Source organism: Diadema antillarum, unplaced genomic scaffold (assembly GCF_040938485.1).
Source record: "Diadema antillarum isolate AM-2024a unplaced genomic scaffold, OU_Dant_1.0 seq00000150_RagTag, whole genome shotgun sequence".
Lineage (NCBI taxonomy): Eukaryota > Metazoa > Echinodermata > Echinoidea > Diadematoida > Diadematidae > Diadema > Diadema antillarum.
In genome coordinates, this window is record NW_027271223.1 from 1,245,705 (window position 1) to 1,264,671 (window position 18,967).

General features: G+C 37.6%; 1 protein-coding gene across 2 annotated transcripts in view; it reads right to left on the reverse strand.

The window, feature by feature from the left end:
- The window catches only part of LOC139727774 (condensin complex subunit 2-like), a 28,904-nt gene extending 11,220 nt beyond the window's left edge, over nt 1-17,684 (reverse strand). Inside the window, exons 1-8 of one of the 2 annotated variants that reach the window (XM_071638751.1) lie at nt 17,648-17,684; nt 8,275-8,519; nt 7,400-7,484; nt 6,773-6,865; nt 4,992-5,106; nt 2,046-2,113; nt 1,506-1,577; nt 189-384 (exon numbers count right to left, since the gene is read on the reverse strand). In XM_071638751.1, coding sequence (XP_071494852.1) covers nt 189-384; nt 1,506-1,577; nt 2,046-2,113; nt 4,992-5,106; nt 6,773-6,865; nt 7,400-7,484; nt 8,275-8,519 — 874 coding nt within the window. In that variant the 5' untranslated portion in view covers nt 17,648-17,684. Of the gene's footprint in view, nt 1-188; nt 385-1,505; nt 1,578-2,045; nt 2,114-4,991; nt 5,107-6,772; nt 6,866-7,399; nt 7,485-8,274; nt 8,671-17,647 lie in introns of those variants that run through there. The other variant, XM_071638750.1, reaches the window with a different exon arrangement.
- Between the last annotated feature and the right edge of the window lie 1,283 nt (nt 17,685-18,967).

Here is an 18,967-nt window from a genome sequence, read left to right on the forward strand (position 1 = left end):
CTGGAAGGCTGAGTACAGCTATGCACACAAAATCAACAGAAAGAGCCAGAGGGCAAAATAAAATGAATCAGATAGTCAGTACTCATGTAGGGGTCAGTAGAAGCAAAAAGACTTATGGTACTACTTTTCCTATGGTCAATTCTCATTTCCTGAACAGCCATTGGTCATAAGCCCTGAAATATTCTCACCTCTGACGTCACTCATGTCAACAGTCGTCTGTGTTCCAATGTCTGATTTTGTTGCTTCCCCCTCTGGGCTGAGGACAGTGTTGGAGTCCAGGAGCAGCTCACAACCATCATCTCTGCAGTGGAGGTGGTTGAGAAGGAGTCCAAAGGAGCCACCCTCATCAAATGCAGCAGAGGTACGCTGGAACAGTGGATCAGGCTTTTAAAAAGAAACATAAAGAAAAATCTTTGTTCATCAGATAATTGTAAAGTCTGCAATATTTGCTTTCACAGCAAGGAGTCCATCACACACTCACAAGGCTTAAGTTTCAATATTTACCTCCGCCTAGGGAGGAGGTTATATTTTTGTTACTGTTGGTTGGTTTGTTTGTTTGTTTGTATGTTCGTTAGTTAGTTAGTTAGTTGGTTAGTTAGTTAGTTAGTTTGTCCGTGTGCAAAATAACTCAAAAAGTTGCAAACGGATTTGGATGAAACTTGCAGGAAAGGTTTAGAATGATACAAGTAACAGATGATTAAACTTTGGTAGTGATCCGAGAATTTTTGGGGAATATACGAAGGATTTTTGATATTTTGGCAGTTAGGGTCAATGAACTTGGGAGTTCGGGCTGCGCGTATTTGAGGTTTGCATGCGCGCACGAAAGTGCGTGCTCCAGATTCTGCAGGGCGGGGCACGCCATGCAGCTTAGGGGTTTATGACGTAACAAAGGCTTATATTGGGAAATCGGGCGACTTTCAGCACACAATGCTATATAAAAGTACATTGTACGTATCGGTTGAAATCACTTATATCTCTATGGAAGAACAAGATCAGTGGTGGAAATGAGCTGCATGCTTGGCGGAGGTCTGCGCTCTCAGAGTGCTTTTCTAGTTAAAAATGATATTCATTTTGTAATGGAAAATGAGACTCAGCCAATAACAATTTGATTTACACATATTATTATTTGGTTTAAGGCCATAACAAATCCAGCTCTTAGCACTTCAAAAAAAATCTTATTATGAACCGAAGAAGTTTAGATATTTCCCCCATCTTCCCCAGATTACATACATAATTTGCTGAACTCCCAATCCATTCTAAAATTCAATACAAAATACCCTATAAATTTGGACTTTTAGAATAAGATTTATAAGTACATGCCTTCAAAACAAATCATTTTTACAGCTGCTTCCAATTTGGGGTTGAAATCATTGAGGAAAAATTCAGAGATGCAAGCATTATTGGCATCTTTCAGGATTGATACAGTAGACTTTAATACTGGCAGGGCAGTACAATCATAGTTTTAACCTAAAAGTAAAAAACAAACCATAATTTAGCATAACTACCTCAAAACCAAGATCCAGCTTAGTCACATTGATATTCTTTAGGTTGGTTTCCAATGTGTTGGAATGACGTACCTGTAGGAAGCAAATAGACACAAAGGGAATACACAAGTTATAATTTGTAGGAGTCCGAGTATGGTTTGAGGAAACCAGCAGAAATAAAACAAGATAAAAAGAAATCCTTCTTTAAAAATCACATGAAAAGGATGCATCCTGTGTGCAAGACAGCTTGATACATGAACGCATTCTACAGTTTGTCCATTTTTTTTTTTTTTTTTGCATTCTCATGTGTTCAAAGGATGACATAAGTAATTCTGCTACTGAGAAAGAGTGGGACTACAATCAAAATGTTATCATATGAACGTGCACGGGTTGTCTCCAAGGAATATATCCCAATACTAACTCAGGTAGATTCCTATTTTGTTTTGCACCCAGATTTCCTTTAATGAAATAATAGAAAATAAACCTGAGGGGAGGGGGACATATTGCTTGGAGAATTAAGAGTAATGAACAATATGGTAACAATTGGGACCATTGACTCACTCTCTTCTTCTTCTGTTTGTCCTGAGACCCAGGATCATCACAACCATCAAGCCCATCTCCCTCTGAATCTGCCAAAACACAAGGAAAGGTCAAAATATGAACTCTTCTCAACTGCATATATATACTTTCAGTAAATGGTTGTACAAGCTTTCCACACAGGTGGAGTAGGATCTTGCTTCAATACGAGCACATACAGTATAAGCAGCTAGAGTTTGTGTAACAGAATCTTACTGAAGGAAGTTGGTGCATTGACACTATTAAACATCAACAATATTACTAAGAGGTTGGAAAAACGACACAGAAGCAACTTTGAGTGATATTTCTAATTTCAAATAGACTACTCATGCAATTTACTTTCATCAATTCATGAATTAAATATCATTTTTCACTGAATAGGCTATGCTCCCAGTGTAGTGTAGCACAGTTTACATCAACATATGTGTAATAATTACCCATAATACAATTAATTTCATCATTTAGATTGTGTAAAGATGTTATTCTATTCTTTTTGTCAGTACATTTTTCTCAAAGTATGTATCAAAGTTTTTATGAATGTCTATGAATTAACCTGTGATGTCACAGTGATTTAGAATATTTTAGATTATGCTTGGCTGGGGAGAATACACTAGAAGTCTATGTTTACAAAACTAGTCAAGAAGTCATAAAGGAGAATCCCCCACTGATAGTTTGTATTGTGTGTGTGTGTGTGTGTGTGTGTGTAGGCTGGCATTTTGCTGAAGTAGGTCAAGTCTTTGCAATCAAAGCTGTGTGAACAAAGTGTGTGAGGTAACGAGTCATAACTGTGGGTAGAATCTTGTAGAAGGTTAGACTTTTGATACTTTATACAGTATGTCCCCAAAAAAATTACAACGGGGCCCTCCGCAATGATATCTTTAAAAATAGTGAATGAATCTAAATACAAATTCAGGGTATGAAACTATAACTTAATGCGCACATCTTACAAAAAGCCCCATTCGATTTGCTTCAGTGGTCAAAGAGAAACAAGGAATTTTGTAGAAGATGTCGGGAAACTCTTCTGTCCAAATTCTGTCTATTATTCACACACAAGAGTATTGAATTGCTAAAACTGGAAGAATCAGACTCATGACATACTTTACAACAATTCACATTTCTCTGTGACCGCTTAACCAAATTGAATGGGATTTTCTGTAAAATAGAGCTAAAATGTTATATTTCAAGACCCTGAAGTAGCATTTAGACAAGTCGATCGTATTGGGTGTTATCAATTCGAAAATCAAATTGTAATTTTTGGGGCGACTTACTGCAGTCTGTCCCAAAAAAATTACAATCGGATTTTCGCATGGATAACACCCAATATGATTTATTCTTTTTAATGCTTCTTTAGGGTCTTGAAATATAACATTTTAGCTTTATTTTGCAGAAAACTCCATTCAATTTGGTTAAACAGTCACAGAGAAATGTGGATTGTTGTAAAGCATGTCATGAGTCTGATTCTTCCAATTTTAGCAATTCAATGTTCTTGTGTGTGAATAATAGACAGAATTTGGACAGAAGCGATTCCCGACATCCTCTACAAAATTCCTCATTTCTCTTTGACCACTGAAGCAAATCGAATGGGGTTTTCTGAAAGATGTGGGCGATGAGTTATAGTTTCATACCCTGAATTTGTATTTAGATTTATTCACTATTTGTAAAGATATCGTTGTGGAGGGCCCCATTGTAATTTTTTTTTGGGACATACGGTACATGGGCTGAGTTCCTAAGCCATGAGAGTTCTTAGGATCTTGCCAGTGAGAGGCTTATCATTGCCTGCTATTTGGATGTTGTATGTTTGGATGTCAGCATATTTTGGATTTATAGACTGACATTTGGAGGCCTGGTAACTCTAAATTCTGAAAGCAACTGAGCAAGCATTTCTGATATCTGTGTGGGGTATTTCACACACAAGATTTTAGCCTGTTCCACCTGTGGATCATCAGCAGTCAAAAATGTTGGATCACTTATCCAGTGGAACTTTATTGGACCATATAGTGATGTGTGATGTGGGCGTGTATGAGACGTGTGTAGGTGCTGGTGTGTTTGTGTGTGTGTGCGTTTGTGCTTGTGTGTGTGTGTGCGTGTGTGTGTGTGTGTGTGTGTGTATGGGCGGTTATGGGTGTGCATGTATTTTTTTTTTTGAGTGTTGGGCGGATGGGGTCCCGAGCCATGCGTGCTTATTGCTTTCATTAGCTGAGTTTCATTAACTGACTGAGGTTACCGAGATAAATTGCTGAAATCAGAATTTTTTGTAATTAGACACAAGTCATGTACATATGCTGGGACAAAGTGCAATACTTTGATTATTATAATATGTGTATTTGATGTACTTTGTCTAGTGTTATGTTACTTGTCTTTCAGTTATGTATACATATATACTTATTTTCCTTTACATGTGAAATTTTGAAATGGAGACTGTTGAGAAGATTTTTATGCCCTAGTGCATGATAATAAATGATTTGAATCTTGAATCTTGAATCTTGATATAGCAGTATTCCAAGATTATTTGGAAATGGACTATTAAAGTCCCTCATTACCTCAAGTTTGCTTTCCATGATAATCTGATTGTAACAGATTGTTGAATTCATCCCCAGGTATTATTATCAGTGAAGATCACTGTATTCTGTATACATTATATCATTGTCATCTGTAATTTGTAATCCGCATTGACATTTTGTCTTTTCTTTGCTCAAAACATCTCATGAAAAGGGAAAGTAGAAAAGCATAATAATTTCCATGAACTTTGATCAATAGTTATTTTGTGCAATTTCTTCTGGCCCAAAGTGCGCCATTACACATGTCAACTATTCAGTAAAGATATGCAGCAAAACATAACAGCAGCTATCTGCCTTCCATGAGAGAGTAGACCTTGATGTTCGAAAAGCAAAGACAGACAAAAACAAAGACAACAACAAAAATCTGTCTCACGTTTGCTCTGCCTATCATGTCCGAGACCACCAAGCATCTTGTAGGTTTCAGCATGGATGGCATCCACTCGCCCTGCGTAGATCTTGGCACTTGCATCCAAAGTACAGCTGGCAACCTGCAAAGGATGACCATGTTGGGGGAGGACGATTTTAGCCATCAAATCAAACCTGGTATTCTATACCTGGACATGACTAGGCACAACTACACTTGTCATACGCAATACTGACTGTGATACAATCAGTAAATCAGTGACAACACACCAGAATAAACTGACTTTGGCACAACAGAAATGTTTTGACTAACAGAGCCAGCATTGAATTCTTGCAACTCAAGTAGACAGATTGACATAGAGGTACAAGTTAAACAAAATCTAAATTTAAAGGGGATGGCTAGTAACTGCTCAGTGGGAATCAGTGGGGATGCTGGGGGATGACTGTTCCAAATTTTTGTGAGATTTATTTAAGAGTACATTACATATCTATTGTTGTGTGAAAATTATTTGCTTGAGAATGGTCTCATATATTCAAGTAATGTGCAGTTCAATGCCCCGTCACTGCAAAGGCATGCTAACCTGGAAACATTAAACTGCACATTACTTGAATATGAGACCATTGTGAAGCAAACAATTTTCACACAACAATAGATATGTAATATACTCTTAAATGAATCCCACAAGGATTGGAACAGTCATCCCCCAGCATTCCCACTGATTCCCACTGATCAGTTACTAGCCATCCCCTTTGAGCTACTTTGAGGTTTCTTCTGTTATTTTTTTTATCTTCTACAGATATATAAATATATAGTCAGGGCTCGACACTAACGGTGGCCCAGTGGCCCCGGGGCAACCAAAAATGCACGTCGGGCCACCAAAATTTCAGAAATGAAGTTTTTGGTGGCCTGATTGGGCCATCAAAAAAGGGCGGATGTTTGCCTTTGGGCCACCAAAAATAAAAGTTAGTGTGGAGCCCTGATATAGTGATGATGAAAGTGAATGTAAAATTTCTGTGAAAGACCAAGATTTCAAGAATCACATGTAAGTGATTTGACCATTTCTTTCTTTGTGTGTTCATGTGAATGGAGATCAAGGGTTTATTTCAAGTAATTGTCTACTATACTATATCTAAAACCATTTCCTTGTAGCTTATTATTGAGTTTTTAGTTTTTGTTGACTTGTTGACCTGCGGCTGGTCAATGAAACACATCCAGTGTGAGCATTTTAGTTTTTGCATAACCAAACACTAAGAGCAAGAAATCACTCAAAATATGTTTCTGTTCACTTTGCTATATCAACCCCCAAACTTCTAAAATACCTACAGTAATAAGTCAATACATTATACATATAACATCATTTTGATACTGTACTGTAGGTGCTTGACATTTCAGTCATAATGTTTCATGAATCAAGAGTTGTAAGACAATTACACAGGTGGTTAACTTTGCGATATGGAACATGAATATTGCACTGCTTGCATGTGCTCAGCATATAGCTATGCATGTGCACACAGCTGGATAGGTTGTATCTATGTGTAGCTGCTGCCTGCCCATGTTGCATGTACACACATCACTCTCATACTTAGTACTCACACACCTGGACGTCAATATCTTGGAGCATTGTAAATTTGCAATTTTTTTCAACTCACGACACTAAAAAAGATTAAACACATACAACATATTCAGCATCTACAGCAGGCACCTGCATCAAAATTGCATTTGATATGCAACAAGCGGATCTTCAGATAGAGTACACAGAAAATGATATTGTTATATTGCTTTAAACTTACCTGGAAATTTGTCATCTCCCCTTGCTTTGATTTGAGGAGCTCTGCCATGTAGTCAATGAGGTGGAGACCAAAGGCATTCTTGGAATTGATTTTCTGTGTGAATGAAGGAAAACACAGAATACATCAACATTGATTTCATTTATGTTTCAGGATACTGAAATGTGTAACATGCTGCCTTACAGAATGAAAATTGCACTACTGTCACATCAGGGGGGACAACAAATGTTTTTACTTCTCTAATCTGTGTGAAATCTGCATTCTAAAGTTGTGCCAAAATTCATTCACCTTCGGTGGAATTGATTTTCTGTGTGAATGACGAAAAACACAGAATACATCAACATTGATTTCATTTGCATTTCAGAATATTGAAATACAATACTGTGCAATATGCTGCCTTACAGAATGAAAATTATACTATTGTCACATCAGAGGAAAAGACATGTTTTCACTTCTAAAAATCTGTGTGAAACCTCCATTCTGAATTTGAGCCATATTACCCTCCCCCCATCAAAATTACAGATTTTACTCTACATTAGGAGTTAGTAGTGGTATATAATGTTACATACTGGAATTTTATAAGATATTCAATGCTTCTCTTTAATGAATAATCTGCATTTAAGGACTCACATTTTCAGCAGACAACTTAATGCAGTTTGAATAGTGCTCTGTCAGTTGGCCAGATGAAAGTCCACTAAGTGGAAGTGATCTTCTCCTAAATAGCAAAGACATTGTGAAAGAGCACAAAACACAGATCAATTGTAATTGAAAATATGAAAATTCACACTAATACAGTACTCCTGAGTGATTCAGTACAATGTAATTTAATTTTCATTTCCCCACTGTTAATACTCTTTTGCCAGTTTAATCTCAACATCCTCAACTTTATGATGACTATTAACAAACAGGTATATAAGCAAAAGTAGGCTGCTGACATTCACACATCAAAATCAGGGAGGCTCCACAGACCACGTTGGCAGATACTTTTGTATTACAAACATCTCTATGGGCAAAATATATCTATAATATCAGGGAAGCTTTTCTCTGCCCTTAGGACATGAAGAGATATTTCACTTTCAGGGGGACATAAATGTATACTGTGCAGTGCATAGACAATGGCAATTTTTTATTTATTTATTTATTTTTTTTATTTTTTTTTTTTTTGGGGGGGGGGGGCTCACTTATGAAAGCTGAAGTGAAGCCTTCTCCTGAGTGCATCTTTCTACACAGTCTGCCCTGCCAGCTGTCTCAAAGAGCGTAGCATTTTGTTTCCTAGCTGTTCTTCAGCTCTTTCTTTCAAAGGTAAAGCTCTTCCAATATCCCTGAACAACAGCGTTCTTTTAACATTTTTGTAAGGCTCCTCCCACGCTACAACTTCAGGAAGGACAAAGACTTATTTTCTGTTACATGTATTTGCATGTGTGCACATCTTTCTCACAAGCAAACATTAAAATCAATTTCAAGTAGGAAACATATCATGATTTGGTAGAAGAATAATGCTCTACCTGTCAGAGGGAGATGAGCAAGGGCTCTGCATGAGACGTTTCATGTCCATGACCCGAGAGTGTCTCCGCTGCCGCTTCTCCGCTGCATCGTCATTATCAGGAACATCGGTGAGGATTGATGACTGACTGGCTAAGGGGTTTCTCTTACGTTTTGTGGTTGGTGAAATGTAGTCTGAAGTGCTGCCAGCCGATGAGGCAATTCGGCTCACTGGAGTTCTGGCCTCTCCTTGCGGTGTAGATGTCATCTGATGCATATCAATTGAATATAAATCACTGGTCATGACTGCACATGACTCAATAAGTCAATACAGTCCTTTTGGTCATCAGTTTTAGTACAAATTGTCATAATTCTACATCATTTGGTACTGTAAAACGAGGAATGTTCGCCTGCATTTTAATTTCGCGAATCTCGCGAGTGCCAACATTCGCGAAATTAAAATGCACACGAAAGTTCTTGCCTACACACTATGCATTGGATGCCAGTGGCAATTCGCGAAAATTTCATGCTGCGAGTTCCAATTCGCGAAATTTTCATGCCGCAAATATATTGTGTTTTACAGTATTTTCTTGCTTGTCATCAAAACACTTGGTTCCTGGAATACAGTGCACTCCCGTTATAACGAAATGCTCGGGACCAGCAGTTTTCTTTTGTTATAACAAAGAACAAATACAATATATAATGCATATATCATAATACTTGTTGAATACTAATCATACACTGGAAAATTATGTTAACCGTAACCAGGCCGGGCTATTTAGGAAGATCATAGAGCCGGAGGGGGGGGGCCTCCCGGGCCCCCCTCCAGATCTCAGCCATCGACCGCGCGATCGCGACGAAAATTGGCACACACACTGCCTATGATGTAATCTAAAGTACCACGAAGTTAAATTTTAACAAAATTATCATTTATGCTAAATTATGCTAATTTATGCATCATGATGCATGAAATAAGACAATTTGGTGTAAATCACTAAATAAAGCTCAAAATGGGCACATTTTTTGTGTAAATATTCTTTTTAGTGTCTTGAGCAAATAGAAGGAAATAAAATTGTGCCACCAGAAAGAAATTCTTAAGTATTTTATTGTTTTTTAAATTTCTTTGTTTGTTCAACTTTGTTTTTCTTTGTTTTTTCGATGAAACTTGTCCACGACATTGTTCCGAACAAGAAAATATGCAATTAATTGATTTTAATCAATTAAACCCAAAAATAACCATGCTTTTATGAAATTTGCCTGTTAAGCACAGTTTGCATTGAAATTGTACATACATGTAAATTCACGTGTTTGAGTAATTTTTGATCTGACATGCACGTATTTATGCGCAACTTCGGAACCACGTGCCCGGGCACCGCAAATTTGGTGTCAAAAGATGCGGGAGACTCATACAAAAAAAGTAATGAAATGTCGCGGCAATAGCTTTTCGCGTTAGCGATACATGGGTCCCCCCCCCCCCCCCCCCCCCCCCCCCCCGGCCTAGTTAGGGTTAAAGGGATAGTACAGTATTGGTGGAGATGAGAATTGGGCTTTTACCTTTTTGTGAGATACCAAGAAAACACTTATTATATAGTACAGAGCATACCATTTTAAGAAGAATTCAAAGTTCATTTGATGAAAATCGGGTTTGGAATGACTGAAACATCCAAAAACAAAGTAAAACAAAGCAATCGTGATAAAGTGTGGGTCCCACACTTTAGTAGAATCGCTCTTTTTTGATATCTCAGCCATTTCAAAACCAATTTTCATCAAATAAACGTTGAATTCCTCATAGAATTACATGCTCTTTCATATTTCATAAGAGGTTTCTGATTATCTCACCAAAAAATGTTAGAAACCTGAAATTAGGTCTCAACCAAAACTATACGACCCCTTTAAATGGGATGGTGCCTTTTAAATTTCGTTTATATATTACATTTAAAAGAGAGCATAAAGTTGTTTGTATTGTCACACATGTATAGGAAATGATGGTTTAGGATTCGGTTACAGTTCGCTATTCCAAAGTTCGTTTCTTACTAAAGTTTGTTATTCCAAAGGCTCCTTATTCTGAGGTTTCGCCATTCCCTGAATTCTGAAGGTTTGCTCATCTCAAGCTTCGCTCTAACGAAGATTCGTTATTCCGAGAGTTCATAATTCAGATAAAACTATATTGTTCGTTTTCCAAAGGTTCGTTGATCGGAAAATGAAATGAAGTTCGTCATTCAGAAGGTTTGTAAATCAAAAACTGAGAAAAGTTCACTATTCCAAAGGTTCGTTGATTGGAAAACAAAATGAGGGTCGTCATTCCGAAGGTTTGTAAATCAAAAACTGAGAAAGGTTCTCTATTCCGAAGGTTCGTTGTCCCGAAGTTTTTTTTTATCCAAAAATGAAGTAAGGTTCGTTATTCCGAAGAAGGTTTGTTAATCAAAAGAAAAAATGAGAAAGGTTATTTTGAAGGTCCGGTTATCTTAAGATGATAATAAAGTTTATATTTCTTAAGTTTAGTTAGTGGACTCACCTTTTTCACTTTTGGATTAACAAAACTTCTTCTTTTAGGTGATAAGCACAATCAGGGTATGCAATCATGACTTTCTCACTTTAAAAAAAATATTTTGTAACTTCTTAAAGAATGCACCAACTGACTTCAAAATTCACATGCAGCATACTGAGACATCAATAATCACATTTGGTAATACAATAGCTAATTTTTTCTCATTTACTATCAATTATCAAAGATTAATTACCAAAATGTGCCCGAAAACCCATGTAATGCATTAAAAAAAGCGTTTTACAACTTTTAATATGTAAAATCAAGATTTGAGGTCCGAATTTTAAGTCTACCCCTATGTGTTTGGTATCAAATCAATGGATTTTTCCTGGCATTGCTTGCATGCAATAAAAAACAGTGGTCCTTTCTGCTGGAGAAAGTTATGAGGTCTGAAGTCCCGTCATGGTAGGAGTGTAATGCTGGCTTATTTTTGTGACATTGTGACCTTTTAACCCATGCTGTACAGCTATACATGGAGAAACAGCTTATTTTTCTGCTTTTCCTTGAAGTACTGCTCAAAGATACACTACAATATGGTGTGCTGTTTGCCAATAAATATTCAGCCAATTTTGAGTTTCGAGCCATTTTCAAATGCTGAGGAAAATAAGTGCAGCCGTTTTTCTATTATTTCCAGTGAGGTATATCCTAATTTGACTACTATTTGAATCTTTTCCCCCAATTGAATATCCTTGCTTTTTTAGCGATGAATTGTACATATATGTAGTAATATATTGTGTGAAAATTTGAGCAAATTTGAGCAATAAGAACTTACTTTTTTATATTTTTACAAATTGCTGAGGAAAAATAAGACTGATCCATGCCCATGTTCTACTGCATTAAGGTCATATGATAAGTGTTCAGTGTTCTTATTTCAATGCTTTTTCAATTCTTAAAGATATCATTTAATAAGTAAAAACATAGTATTTTGGCTTAATATGTCATTGTTTGAGTGTCACAACTTGGATATCAACTCAAGTCATCATAAATCTCATATTCATTCTTCTATCTGTGTTTACAAATATGAGAATGGATCCAAACATTATGTTCACCTTCAAGGTCAAACTGTACAGATAATTTTTTGATGAAAAATACCATATCTTATAAAATACCAGCCCTAATTTCATAAAACTTTGTAATAATGACCAGTACATGTTTGTTACCTATTCCTGAAAGTTTCACCTCTTCATACTTTGGCAAAAGTGAAATATTATAAAATATATAAAAGTGGTTTTATATGAATTCAAAGTAATGCCTACGAAATTGATCATCAATTTTGAGTAGTGAAAATATGACATTAATTCATATTTTGTGATATGTCATGCCTTTGTGCTAGAGGTGAATAAAAGGGGTATTTAAAAGGAATATCTAAAAGCAATTTCAGATGAAAAAAAAAATTCTCCTTTTTTTTAAAATGATTTTTTGCAATATATTAGTCATTTCAATGTAATTTGACACCCCTAATTAAAATGCTAATTTATGTGCAGTTAAATGCAAAATTTTCACTCTTTCTTTACATGAAATGAAAATTTGAACACTCAGCTACAACAAACAGCAAAAAACACATTTTCACCAAGTTTTCTCATTTTTACCCTGTTACGCATTTGCATACCCTGATTGTGCTATTGACCTTTAAAGGACAAATTCACCTTCATAAACATAAGGATTGAGAGAATGTAGCAATATTAGTAGAACACATCAGTGAAAGTTTGAGGAAAATCAGACAATCCGTTCAAAAGTTATGAATTTTTGAAGTTTTTGTGCAGTAACCGCTGGATGAGAAGACTACTGCAGTGTATGAATAACTTAGATGTCACATGCGTACAACGATATAAGGAAAATATAAAGAGAATTTCACAAAATTCCATCTTTTGAAAAAAATACACATTCCCCTGACTCGTTACCGACAAATGTTATGGGTAATATTATTCCCCCTGCCTTTAGAAAGAGTCAAGTCAAGAGCTCCTTTATTATGCGAGAAAAGTGAAAATATGTTGAATTTTCTTTTACATTTTCTTTATACTGTTGTAGGCATATGACTCACAAGCTGTAGTAGTCTCCTCATCCAGCGGTTCCAACACAAAAATTTAAAAAATTCATAACTTTTGCATCGATTGTCCAATTTTCGTCAAACTTTCACTGATGTGTTCTACTATTATTGTTACATTCTCTCAATCCTTATGTTTATGAAGGTGAACTTGTCCTTTAATGTTCCGATTAACGTACTGTCGTAATAAGAACCATTATTTCATTGCCGGATTAACAAACCTTGTTGATAACAAAATTGAAATCATGCCAAAATGTTTGTAATAACCAGCCTTATTTCATTTCCAAACTAACGGACATTTTAGGTGTATCAGAATCTGTGTGTTTTGTAAAGAACCTTCAGAACAATAAAACGAATAAAATAATGTTATCTAATTTCAGATTATTGTATTACAATAACGCAAGCTACCCTCGGAAACTGTGCGTGACACACGGAGCGAACACACATTAATGTGGAGCGTTCGCCCATGCAGGGACGCTATAAATGCTTGTTCCGCTACGTATTTTCGAAAGCTATCAGCATTTCGTTATAACGGAGCACATTTCTTTTGTTTTTCTTTGTCAGTAGCGCTCGGAAAAGACTTTGTTGTAACAAAAATTTCGCTGTAATCGTGTTCGTTATAACCGAATTTTGTACCATAGACTTTAATGTCAATAATTTTGGGACCAGAAGTTTTACTTTACATTATAACGCAATTTCGTTATAACCGTGTTCGTTGTAACGGGAGTGCACTGTAAAACATTTCATGCGATGATGGTGATCACCAAATGTGGCAATGGTAATGTTCTGCAGTTTGCATGGTCATATATTATTCCTTGTCCCAACATTAGAATAAAAAACATAACTTCAGAACTGAGAGATATATTAGGGAGTTTTCGATTGGGTGAACATGAAGGTTGTGACGCCGAGTGCAAGAGTATGTCAAGGCGTCACGTCTGTACGTTGACCCGCTGCTAAAAACATTTTGATTTCGGGCGTCACGTCTCGTGACGTGTGCAGGAGGCAACCTGTGCCTTGGGTGCATATAATGCAGAATTTGTGACTTGTTTTTTTTAACTTGTAATATCTATTTTGTCTTTGACTAGATGCCGAATAGGTATCCTGGGATGAATTATGTGGATTTTAAAACATGATGCATGGAAAGAATACAAGGTAAATGCACTGCACCAGGCCATGCACCGAGAGGTAATTGCGTACAGCATTACGTGTAAATGCATGTATGGGACTACAGTATGCAGTGGCAAATTGCAGAACAACGAAAGCGGGCAAATAAAGTACATTATAGGTACCAGAGGCTGTAGTTTGCATGTCAGCGCTGCTGCTGTGACGTATCAAGATCATAAGCTTTCAGGTAATTATATTCTCTCGAAAGAAATAGGAAAACAGGTGAACTGAGCACAGATTTCCCAAGAGTCATCGCGCTCTTTCACATGATTTCGTCTATCGTGAGAGGAGTGTGACGTCATAGATAAGGCGGGTTGAGCGGCGCAAGTGATTTGGGTGGACGGTGATAACCAGGGTGGACGCGTTCGAAAATTGGGTGATGAGCCGAGGGTCGACACTCACGTATGCGCAGTACATAAAAAATATATCAACCCACGGTGACGCCTGGCTCAACGTGCAAATCGAAAAGTGCCTACTATAATAGTGAAACTCATCTGAAAATCATTGGATGAGATAGTAACATGAAATATACATTTAAAAGATAATTTGAGTCTTTTCTTCCGGAATGTTGTTGAGTCTTTTTTTTTTCCTGAAATACATTAGTCTAGGGCCTTCTTTTTTTGGGGGGGGGGGGGGGGGGAGGGGGTGGAGGAACTCTTCAAGGTTTGCTTTTGAGTTGGGTTTCAATATGTGCTGAACCTTTTTTTCTCCAAAATTAAAACTAAAAACTGGTAAATAATATGTGTCAAAATTGGTTTGATCATGTCATGTCATAGCAATGTAATGCACTAAACTCATACACTAAACTCACACCCCAGGCAGTCTGGTCTTTTCCTGAAAAGTTTACTAATTAATACTGTCTTTAGTTTACTAGAAGGGGATGGATGGGGTTGTTTAGGTTTCAAGAGTATTGTAAACTTAATGTAGCTAACTCTAAAACATACAAAAAGCTTTCCCTTTTGTGGGCGTAGCAATACAATACAAAACCGAAAGATGACCTGTTAATTACTCATTTACTTGCTTATTGGCTACATTGACCTACATGTAAACTTAGATCCCCTACTACTGGCTACACACTGCACTCAGGCTCAGCAAATCACTAAATATTATACGGCACATATTTTGCTGGGTTTTTATCTTTGTGAATTTAACAAAATGCAATTGATTATTTAATCTTCACAACTTGATTCTGACATGTAATATCCTGAAAGTGCCTAATGATAATATCTTGGCATAAGGGATCTAGACCCTTATGCCAAGATTATTATCATACAACATGTTGCTGCCATATCAATTGCACACTGATATAGGATCTAGACAGATCCTATATCAGTGTGCAATTGATATGGCAGCAACATGTTGTATGTGTAGACTGGTAGAGAGCGAGCAACATCAATTCAACCAAATCGCATACAAATTAAATTACAACACCCCTCGTCATCCAGACACCATTTCCGCCATTGCGTTGGTGTATGGTCGAAGCTACACGCTGCATTTAAAGGAAGAGGAGGAAGAGGAGAGGAAGAAGGAAAAGGAGACGGAGGCAGAGGAGGAGGAGAAGGAGGAGGAGGAGGAGAAGAAGAAGAAGAAGAAGAAGCTAGAACAAGAAGAGCTCTACAAAATCACTTGCATTTGTTGGACTAGTTCTATTATTCTATTTTATTAGCGATTAATTAACTACACATGTATACACAACCCACAGCATGACGTCTGGTCGAGCTTATTAAATTAGCAATTAGCGGCACTCCATTCACAGTCACGTTCTGAATTTGACAGACAAGTATATGTCTAATTCCGCGAAAAACTTCTCGTTTATAATAATGACATTGGCTGGGTCAGTTTTTCACTTCTTTAGACAGACACCATTGATACATACGCTATTGCGACGGTTTAAACCGTTCTGGTTCAACGCAACTTCGACCCAGTTCCCCAAGCATAAAAATGGTTATTATTTATATTTTTTCCAGCTTGGTTTTCAAACCGATCTGGAAAAAATATATACAGGATTAACCAGTCAACATTCTGACTCACCTCTTCCACTGTTTCCTCCTGTTTTCTGGTTGTTTCCCCCACTTCTTTGCAGCGCTCCCCAATTCATCGCCGCCTTCATTTGAAAAATGACCGCAGGAATGTCTACGGCGCGGCAAGTCAAATGCTCCATACAATATTACCAAGTTAAATTTAGCGCTCGAACAACTCACTAGTACTTTAGTCAATAAACGTAAGTGTACCGATATAGTGATTGTATGATTAATCCTGTAACGTTATATTTTTTTCCAGATTGGTTTGAAAACCAGGTTGGAAAAAATAATCATTTTTATGCGGGGGAAACTGCAACTGGGTCGAAGTTGCGTTGAACCAGAACAGTTCAAACCGTCGCAATAGCCATGAATTGTTTCAGCGCCATCTGTGGGATCATTTCGAAACTGTCTAACGGTTGATCACAGTGGCTAGTTATTTTCGTCAAATTTTCTATGTGCTTGTAAATATCTGTAAATAAATTGTATTATAATGTAAATAGCACCAGTCTGCAAGAATCTTCAGTCTATTGAAGGAGGCAGACTTAATCAGAAGAAGAAGAAGCGTATGAATCAATGACTATCAATGGTGTCTGTCCAAAGAAGCGAAAACCTGACCCAGCCAATGTCATTTATTATTATAAATGAGAAGTTTTTCGCGGAATTACGGTTAGACATACTTGTCGGTCAAGTTCTGAATCTGCTGTCAGTGCCGAGTGATGCTCAACCTGAGCATTGCTGAGAGAGCCTGGTTTTCAGAGTATTACTAACACTAGTCTAGATCTAGTGACAGTAGCACCCTGCGCCAGCGACATTTGTGTACAGCGACAGGGCTGTGCTAACGTTAGTTAGCTAGCTAGCTAACCCCGGGCCGGCGCGGGGCGTTGTATTACGGGTTGGGGTCGCTGTAACCGCAGCAGCGTCCCCATACGGACAAATACGTGTTACAGCGCCCCGCGACGGGGTTAGGGTCGCTGTAGCCCCGGAGACCGCGCCGCAAGGCGCGGTCCTGGCGGCTGCCTCGCAGCTGAGCGGGAGCAATAACAACAGTCACGAATAACTCCATTGCCACATTCACAGCGTGCTGAAGATATTCGCCTTAGAAAGACAACATTTTCTGCACTATAAGCAATGAAATGCATCACACAGTCGCCGAAATTAATCATTTAGGTTTATTAAATCGACCCATGTAAGTATTCCTAGTAGTTTTTGTTGAAAAATTAAGGAAATATAACGCCGAAACGGCACCGTTTTGTACAACTCCTCAATCTGAATGCGAAAACGGCACAGCCCCAACGCTGCACGTTGAGGCTTCGCAGTTAGGGTCGCTGGTGCGGTTAGCTAGCTAGGTCTAGCTAGCGTTAGATTCTAAACCAAAACCACACATACTGTAACATACATTAATTGTACATAACTGGCAATAGGATGGGACTGGTGGAGTGGTATACTGTACCGTATAATTGTAACTTGTTAAGAGTATTTCCCCCAAAAAACGAAGTTTGTTCTTCAGTGAAACTAACGCAACATCACGGCGAAAAGAAAAGAAAAAAAGCCCAGGTCCAGTTATTTCCTTTCATTCATAAGACCACGAAATTACATATGATAACAATTAGTACAAAACTTACCTTTGATGTCACTGTGATCGTTGCAAATTGAAATCCGCGCTGAGAGATCATCCTCCGTTATCGGACATGCGCAGTACACTACATACCAACACGCAGCAGCGCGCTTGTTAATTGCACTAACTCGCTGCCGACTCGCTGCTTTATACTGCATGCTGGACAGAAGCGCACGCTCTTCTTGCACTGAACTCTATCTACCAGATAAAGCGCACGTAGTGCGCTAAGTGGGCTTACTCTGGCCGATAGCCTGGCCCAACCACTGAACTCTATATAGTTCAGTGGGCCCAACACACAGAACTCAGAGTTCCGTGGCCCAACATTATGGAATCAAAGGTGGCCATTTTGATAATAATCCGTTGAGGGCGTGGGATTGTTCTCTTCAGAGCGGGTTCAACCCGCTCTGGTTCTCTACGTCAGTGCCGTATATAACATAAAGCCTGGTGGTAGTGTCGCTGCCCGGAATTGAATTAAATTGAATTGAATTTTTATTCATTTCATTTACATTTACATTGAATTTGAATTGAATTGAATTTATCCATTTCATTTCCATTTACATTGCATTGCATTGATGTTTACATATTGACACATAATATTACAGTAATATATCAGCATGAATTAACAGAATATAGAGTACTTATACAAACGGAAATGGGGTGACCCAACTAAAAGCATATAGCTTGTAAAATTTGTAGGTCACCATGACGAGTAATAATCATAATGATGTACAGAGTGTATAAGAATATAACATACTAGGTGTTTCAAAAAACATTTCCCACTTTTGATTCTTAATAATTCATAAACTATATATCAGATAACACTGTCATTGATATGAGTAATAGCTGAATAGTGTACAATTTGGTTGAAGGTGGTTTGAATATGAAAACATAAATCAGTTACATGAAATCCATGATTAATTTCACAGTTAGGTTCCAGATTTTGCTCCATTTTCAACCCTCTGTACAAAATTTCACTTTGCACAGGGGTCAGTGGGTGTGTATGGAGTGTGTGGTTAACACCCTGACAATGGTCCTAAACAATGGTTAGGGTTTGAATGCTTCATTATTTATTCATGAGAAATTCCACTATCACAACTTGTCTTTATTCAGCCTCTGGCAGTATCTGTGTAAAGTCAAATTCCTGCCGATACTGTCGTTGGGTCTCGACAGTGCTAGCTCTCCCTACTTCTGAAAAGCGAAATTACAATGAATACCTTCTGTTCTATCGTAAACATGGTGACAGGAAGCAAAGAAAATCAATTAGAGTATACACTTGTGTAAATGGAGACTTAAATAAATCTACTGTGAAACATATCGCCCCAATGAT